Source organism: Ictidomys tridecemlineatus, chromosome 1, assembly GCF_052094955.1.
Source record: "Ictidomys tridecemlineatus isolate mIctTri1 chromosome 1, mIctTri1.hap1, whole genome shotgun sequence".
NCBI lineage: Eukaryota > Metazoa > Chordata > Mammalia > Rodentia > Sciuridae > Ictidomys > Ictidomys tridecemlineatus.
In genome coordinates, this window is record NC_135477.1 from 209,383,417 (window position 1) to 209,392,281 (window position 8,865).

General features: G+C 36.5%; 1 protein-coding gene across 3 annotated transcripts in view; it reads right to left on the bottom strand.

The window, feature by feature from the left end:
• The window catches only part of Cdk7 (cyclin dependent kinase 7), a 32,604-nt gene extending 23,940 nt beyond the window's left edge, over positions 1–8,664 (bottom strand). Inside the window, exons 1-3 of one of the 3 annotated variants that reach the window (XM_021722471.3) lie at positions 8,559–8,664; positions 8,018–8,077; positions 1,796–1,829 (exon numbers count right to left, since the gene is read on the bottom strand). Coding sequence is in view for 2 of the 3 variants with exons in the window: in XM_005319535.4 (XP_005319592.1) it covers positions 1,796–1,829; positions 8,018–8,077; positions 8,426–8,491 (160 nt within the window). In the remaining variant the exon portion in view is untranslated. Of the gene's footprint in view, positions 1–1,795; positions 1,830–8,017; positions 8,078–8,425 lie in introns of those variants that run through there. The other 2 variants (XM_005319535.4, XM_040272734.2) reach the window with 2 other exon arrangements.
• Positions 8,665–8,865: the final 201 nt, after the last annotated feature.

Genomic DNA, 8,865 nt, shown 5'->3' on the forward strand with positions numbered 1-8,865 from the left:
ACCATGTTGGCTTAAGAAATAACTTCTTTAACAAGACTCCTAAAGCACAATAAGCAAAATCAAGAATCAATAAATGGGGGGCTAGTGGTATAGACCTTGTCTAGCACGTGTGAGGCACTGGGTTCAATCCTCAGCACCACATAAAAATAAAATAAAGCTATTGTGTCCACCTACAACTAAAATAATACATTAAAAATAAGAGAATCAATAAATGGGATGGAATCAAACTAAAAAGCTTCTTCACAGCAAAGAAACAATCAAAAACATGGAGAGTATATAAAATAGGAAAAAAATCTACCGCAGCATCTCAGATAGAGCATTAATCACCAAGATATATAAAGAACTCAAAAAACTTAACACCAAAAAACAAATAACTCTATTAATAAGTGGGCAAAGGAACTGAATACACACCTCACAGAAGAAATACAATTGATCAATATATGAAAAAACGTTCAACATTTCTACCAATTAGAGAAATGCAAATCAAAATGACACTGAGATTCCATCTCACTCTAGTCAGAATGGCAATCATAAAGAATACAAGCAATAAATGTTGGCTAAGATGTAGGGGAGGAAGGTACACTCTTATTGGCGGGACTGAAAATCGGCGCACTATGGAAAGCAGTGTGGAGATTCCTCAGAAAACTTGGAATGTTACCATCATTTGACCTAGTCATCCCACTCCTAGGTTTATACCCAAAGGATTTAAAATCAGCATACTACATTGACGCAGCCACATCAACGTTTATAGCATCTCAATTTACAATAGCTAAAATATGGAACCAACCTGGTGTCCTTCAACAAAGGTAGGGGTAAGGAAACTGTGATATATATACACAATGGAATATTATTCAGCCTTAAAGAATAATAAAATTATGGCATTTGCCAGTCAATAGATGGAACTAGAGAATAATATGTTAAATGAAATAAGCCAAAGAACAAAAGGCCAAATGTTTTCTCTGACATGCAGATGCTAATTCACAATAAGTGGGGAAGGGGAAGAATAGAGGTATTTTGGACTAGACAAAGGGGAGTGAAGAGAACAAAAGCGGCATGGAGGTAGGAATAACAGTAGAATGAATCAGACATTATTATCCTCTGTGCATATACGATACATGACCTGTGTAACTCTAAATCATGTACAGACAAATGAGAAGTTATACTCCATTTATGTATGATGTGTTAAAATGCATTCTGTTATATATAACTAATTAGAAAAATTTTAAAGATACCTATGCAATATAAAGATCAACATAGAAACATAAAAAGAAATCTTTTCTCCATGTATGCATTTTATAGCGAACTTTGTGTATTTCCATGAAGATGTAGCCTTAATTTTTTTAAACATTTTTAAAATTTTTAGTTGTAGATGGACACGATGCCTTTATTCATTTTATTTATTCATATATGATGCTGAATATCAAACCCAGTGCTCCAACACATGTGAGGTAAGTGCTCTATCACTGAGGCACATCCCCAACCCCTCAATTTTCAAAGTAATTAGAAGTTCAGAAATAGAAAAAACAATGCTTCTAATACCTAAAACAGTAATGAGGACAGCAAGACAAGGCAACTTGCTGCCTTCCATTTACTTAAGAATTTGAATATTCCTCTGAACACTCAAGTAGTGAAAATCATCAAATGTCCTCTTTCTGTCCTAAGTCTATCTTTACTTTGGGAGGAATACTACAAAAACTCTATCCAAAACCACTGCTAAATCTTAATAATAATTTGCTTATTTCCTAAGTAAGAGTAAGAACATTTCCTAATTTGTCAAATTATTTGAAATACTTACCATCTTTAGCTTCTGATCTATGTCCAAGTTTGATCTAATATACAAAACACAAACACAAATATTAAAATTAGATAATTATGCAGACTAAACACTTAACCTATTAAACACTTTTTAAAATCTCTTGGTTTATTAATAAACAACTTTTTAAAAAAAAAATTTTTTAGTTGTAGATGGACACAATACCTTTATTTATTTGTTTTTGTTTTTATGTGGTGCTGGGGATCTAACCCAGTGCCTCACACATGCTAAGCAAGTACTCTACCACTGAGCCACAACCCCAGCCCTTATTAAACACTTTAAAAAAATTTTTTTTTATTAGTTGTTGATGCAACTTTATTTTATTTATTTATTTACTTACATGCAGTGTTGAGAATCAAATCCAGTGCCTCACACATGCTAGGCAAGTGCTCTACCACTGAGCCACAGCCCTAAACTATTAAACATTTTAAAAACTAATCTCATGAAGTTTTTTACTTCATCATCCAGATTAAAAATAACTAATATTTTGCTACATTTACTTCATTCATGCATCCTTTCCTCTTTTGCTGGCTAAAATACTTAAAAGTAAATCCAAGTCTTTGTGTCATTTTACCCTTATACAATTAAGTAAACAACTCTAAAACATGGACATTCTTATATAACCATAAAGCCATTTTCAAACCTAACATAATTAACAATATTGGCACAGAAGCACCTAATATCTAATTCCTACACAAATTTCCCAATTAGATTATACAGTAGTCAAGACAATTTTGAAGAAAAAAACAACATGTGTGAGACTTTAAAATTTTCAAGACTTATTATAAAGTAAAAATAACTAAAAATACTGTAGTACTTCAGCAGATAATGGGGGGAAAATCAGTCACTAGAACAAAATAGCATGCTTAGAAATGGATCCAAGTATATACTGGAACTTGGCATAACAAGTGTATGGGGTAAAAGAACAGGCAATCAATAGTGTTAGGATAGCTGGGGGAAAATATTAGATCCCCCATCACATAATACAGAGAAGTTACAGATGGAATAAAGACCTAAATGTTAAAATGAATACTTTAAAATTCCATAGGAAAATTCCTTGTAGGAATGTTCTTATATAGGAAATAGAAGATTACACAAAAAGGAAACCTACAAAGGAAAAAAAAACTGACAAATTCAACCATGTTAACTTAAAAGATACCACAAGTAGCCTGATTCAGTGATGCGTGCCTGTAATCCCCACAGCCCAAGAGGGCTGAGGCAGGACGATCAAAAGCTCAAAGCCAGCCTCAGCAAAAAGTAAGGTGCTAGACAACTCAATGAGACCCTATCTCTAAATAAAATACAAAAAAGGGCTGAGGATGTGGCTCAGTGGTCAAGTGTTCCTGAGTTCAATTCCCAGTTTTAAAAAAAAAAAAACTTTAAATAAACTAAAGCTTAGCTAAAAACTGGAAGATGATAACTGCAATGTATATTTCTAAGGATCAATATTCAGAATATATAATAAATTTCAACAAATTAACACAAAGAAAAAAATTTAAGCAACCTGTGCTGAGGATGTAATACAGACAGAGCACAGAGGTTTGCCTGGCATTTGTGAGGGCTCTGAGTTCAATCCCCAGTAACACACACACACACACACACCATAAGCATCCCAAAGAAAAACAAATAGGAGAAAAAAAACCTAAGTTAAAAATTCTAAGATGAGGGCTGGGGATGTGGCTCAAGCAGTAGCATGCTCGCCTGGCATGCGTGCGGCCCAGGTTCAATCCTCAGCACCACATACAAAGATGTTGTGTCCACCGAAAACTGAAAAATAAATATTGAAAGAATTCTCTCTCTTTCTCTCACTCTCTCTCTTTCTTTAAAAAAAAAAAAAATTCTAAGATGAAACTCACTAGTAAACAAAAAAACATTAACTGAAACAACAAACATTCCATTTTCAACTCATCTAAATGACAAAATGTCTTAATGAATGACAATACAAATATGTTGAAAGTATGGTGGAAGGTAAACTTAATCCAGACACGTCAGAGAGCAACTTGACCTTATCTGGTGAAGATGATGTTGTTAATATTCTGAAACAAAAATTCATAATTGGTCTCAAATATAGATACATTCTCTAGAGAAGCTAAAATATGCATACAAGATGATTCATAAAGACTATTCATAGAACCAAGTATGGTGGCACACACCTGTAATCCCAGCAGCTCAGAAGGCTGAGGCAGTATAATCACACTTTCAAAGCCAGCCTCAGCAATTTGGCAAGGCTTATAAGCAACCTAGTGAGAACCTGTCTCAAAAAAAATTTAAAGAGCTGGGGGTGTGGCTTAATGGTTAATAAGCACCCTTGGGTTTGATTCCTGGTACCAAACAAACAAACAAACCAGACTGTCAATAAAAGGGCTATTATCAACAGAGTTTGAAAATTTCAGTATAGCACCCCTTTGTAATCCCAGCCTCTTGGGAGGATGAGGCAGAAGGGTAGAAAGTTTGAGGCCTCATCATATACAAACAGGAAACCAGAAGAATGAGAAGTTATACTCCACATATGTATAATGTGTCAAAATACATTCTACTATCATGTATAAATAAGAACAAATTTTTTAAAATAAAAGAAAGTTTGAAGCCAGTTTCAGCAATTTAGCAAGATTCTGCCTCAAAAAAAAAAAAAAGACTGCCAGGCTTGGTGGTGCATACCTATAATCCCAGTGGCTTGGGAGGGTGAGACACAAGGATCTTTTAGTTCAAAGCCAGCCTCACCAACTTAGCAAGGCACTAAGCAACTCAGTTGAGAACCTATCTCTAAATCAAATACAAAATAGGGCTGGGAATATAGCTTAGTGGTATAGTGCCCAGGGTTCATTCCCCAGAACCACAAAGAAAAAAAAAACTGTAGAGTTACATATAATGGAATCTAATCAATGAGTATGAATAAACCATGATCTATAGATATATCAATATAGAAAATTTCATGATATTGATTCAGAAAACAATTATAAAAGAATATATATTAAATAAATATGTGTATATATATATAGCTTAAAAGCATGCAAACATTATATATTGAACTGACATACATCTATTTTGGACCAATACTGAAAAAAGAAAACTGACCCAAAATGCTCACTAGGGGACTGACTAAATTAGGAAATATGGGAAACAAATTCAATATGATCTTTCTTTGGTTCTGAGGATTGAACCCACTAGGGCATAATGAGCACTGTTCTACCCCTAAGCTATACTTCTAGCCCCAATATGATTTTTTTAAAAGAATGAGGAAGATCAATGATTTTTAAAAGTCCAAGACCCATTAGGTAAAAGGGTAAAGAAGGGTAAAAAGTAGCTTCTTTAATGATTTCTTTTTTTGTAAACTTAAATATGCATTTTAACAAAAGAATGGGAATAGAAATTAGGAGTGTTGGAACAGGAAGGTCCAAAGCACCAAATCCTCCATATTCATAGTAGAAAGTAAAAATAATGCCTAAAATTGGGGAAACAAACAAAACATACATACAACACTCAAAAAAAAAAAAATCTATGTATATTATTTTTTTTTAAATGGACAGGCATGCCTGTAATCCCAGCAGCTCAGGAGGCTGAGAGAGGAGGATTTCAAGTTTAAAGACAGCCTCAGCAATGGCAAGGCACTAAGGAACTCAGTTGAGATCATCTCTAAATAAAATACAAAATTTGAGCTGGGGACGTGGCTCAGTGGTCGAGTGCCCTTGAGTTCTATCCCTGGTACCAAAAAAATAAAAAATAAAAAGAAAGTGGTTGCTCTGAGAATGAAAACCAGGAGTAGAGGAGTTAGGCATGTTAAAAGCCTTGGCCTATTAACTGACTTTAAAACCATAAAAATATATCATTTGAAATAAAATAATAACTAAATATATAAGTACATGTATGAAGACACAAATGGTATGAAAATACTTTGTGTACACCCAATGACTTGAAAAATTGTTCTCTATGTGTAATATGAAATGAATTGCATTCTGCCATCATATATAATAAATTACAATAAATAATTTAATTAAAAAACTAAATATAATTTAAACTATCTTTAAGGGGGAAAAAGTCTACCACAGAGAAAAAGGCTGGATTTTAAGTCCTAATTAACACTAAAAACAAGCAACAGAAAACATTTGGGGGCTGGGGCTATAGCTCAGTGGTAGAGTACTTGCCTAACGTGTTAGGCGCCAAGTTCGGTCCTCAGCACCACATAAAAATAAATAAAATACAGGTATTGTGTCCATCTACAACTAAAGATATTTAAACACACACACACACACACACACACACACACACACACACACACACACTTGGACTTTTTCAGAAAACTACAGAACTCAATACGCCAACAGTACCAGTCAAGCCAATATCCTTTTTGTTTCTGAGACAGACTCTTCTCATGTTCCACAGGTTAGCCTCAAACTCCTGGTCTCAGGTGATCCCCCTGCCTCCGCCTCCACCTCCCCTGTGTTAGGAACATAAACACACACCACCACACCCAGCTAATTCCATACCTTTTGTGTTTTTTTTTAAGTTATAGATGGACACAATACCTTTATTTTATAAGGGCCTGAGAATTGAACCCAGCACCTCACACGTGCTAGGCCAATGCTCTATTGTCAAGCACAATCCCAGCCCCATAAAGAGTTGCCTATAATATGCTTGCCATAGTCCTAGCTATAATGTGAATGGAATTAAAGACAATAAAGTCAGGTAAGAGAATTTCAATTTTGATAAATATCATGAAGATGAGAAGGAACAAATGCAAAGACAACAGAGAAGGATGCATACCTATTTTATCTGGAATGAACACAGAAGGCCTCTATGTGGAGTACACATCTGAGTGAAACCTTAATAAGCAATCAGCCACATCAAGTTCTATAAAGAAACAACCAGAAGGCAAAGCAAATGCAATAATCTTGAGAATGAAATGAATTTAAGGGGTCCCAGGAACAGAAAGATCAGTGTTGCCGAGATGGGGAACAAAGCACTAGAACTGAAAGATGACAAGGGAGTCAGAAGAGTTGAGGATTTTGCAAGGGAGTGGCCATAATGATGGATCACAAAACATAAGCTGGAAAACAAGGATATCAGAAAAGTAAATAATAATACAACAAACATAAGGATGGCAGGAATAACTTAAGATAAAAAAAGAAAGAAAGCCAGGTATTAACTAAATAAGACTGTGGGGGAGGCTGGAAATGAAAGCCTGATGATACACTTCAAAGAAGTTAGGGTTTTTGAAGAACAAATTCAAAGTAGCAACAAGAACAAAGACACATAGAGGTAACTTACTCCACTACCAGGCCCTGAGACAGGTGAGACAGTCTCTCCTTAAAAGTGTTATCAATTTCAATAGCATGAGGAAAAGCAACCAACCTGGCTCACATCAGGACACCTGAATTCAAATCCTAACTTCAGCAATTACTAGCTTTGTATTCTTGACAAGTCACTTAACTAACCTTTCTCAGTCTCAATTTCTGAGTGCAAAATAGGAATTCTTTTAACTATTTCACAAGCTGTTTGGAGGGGTAAGTGAAAAAAGTGTAGGTCAAAGTGCCTAGCATACAGAAATGTTAGCTACTTATGAATAAGTCTTTTAAATGAATCTAAGTTTAAAAGCAGCTTAAGTTCTTTTAGAAAATGCACCACATTAGGTTTTTTTGTTTGTTTTCTGGTACTGGGAATTGAACCACTGAGCTGCCACCCCCAGCCTTCTTTATTTTTATTTTGAGACAGGGTTGCTGAGGTTAGTGTGGAAATTACATCCTCCTGCCTCAGCCTCCCAAGTCTCTGGGATTAAATGCAGCTGGCTACATTCGTGTTGTTAATGCTACTGAAAACCTTTCATGTAAATCTGTACAAAGATACTATAAATATGCACACAGAATGTGGATGCAGACAGGGCAGAACTGTGACCTAAAAAGAAAGTTTTGAAGACTGAACAGATGGGCAGTACCTGCCCCTTTAGTCAACATCCGAGTTCATGCAGCAAAAATAACATACAGCTTCCTCTTCGTTTCATTTTAATTTAAATTAATGGAACAAAGACTGGTTCGACTCCATAGTTCCCTCCTTGGAACACATTAATGCTATTTTCTCTGGAAATAACATGAGTAACTTCTGATTTTTCAGAGTACCATCAAGAGTAGTAAAATGGCCACCAATCAATTCATAATACAGACACCTTGAAGGAGACTTGAAGGAAAAAAAACAACATAAAAGACAACTTACTTTCTTAATGGCGACTATTTGGTTGGTGTTCTTATCTCTGGCCTTGTAAACCGTGGCAAACTATGAAGAAAAACGGGAATAACGTTAAGTTTGTTTGCCTTTTTTTCTTCTTTTTTTACCTTTGGGGAACTAAAGAACCCAGGGTTCTGAAAGGACTCGCGGCGGCTTGGAATGTAGTCGGGCAATCCGAGTCCCGCTCCAGCCAGTTCTTCAGAAGGACCGCGCCTCAGGGTTCACTTAGAATCGATAAGATCAATGGGCAACAGGACAGTGTGCGCTGCCTGCCCCCACCCAAGAAGAACGAGCAGCCAGGCCAGTCCTGTGGCTTCCACAAGAAAACCTGCAAAGCTGTGAGGCGCCGCGATGCTCCCCGCTCGGGGTCCTCCCAATCCAGTCCCAGAGCCTCACCTGTCCCTCCCCAAGGAAGTCCAGTTTCTCATAGCGCTTTGCTCGAGACTTCACGTCTAAAGCCATCAGGCGCTCAAAGCCTGACTCGGGTGGAAAGGGACAAGCGTTCAAGACAGCAGGAATTTAAAGCTACCTGAAAGCGTCCAACAGCCACTTCCGTTCGCTGGACGCTGACGCCTATTAGCTCCTCCCCCACTTCCCGGGTGAGAGGTGTTGCTGTTAAAGGGGCCCGGGCACAGCCAGCCCCTACCAAACCTAAGTTAACCCAGGACTGTTGCCGTCACCTTCCCTGGTCATGTGATTCTTGTTGGTGCGGAAAGCGGAGTGTTTTATCATCCTATTACCGTTTTAACTTGGATATATTTTTTTTCACTACCAAGGACAGGTCAACGTTCTGATACGGAATTCAGGATTTGGTGGGCGTGCATGATTATGGAAAA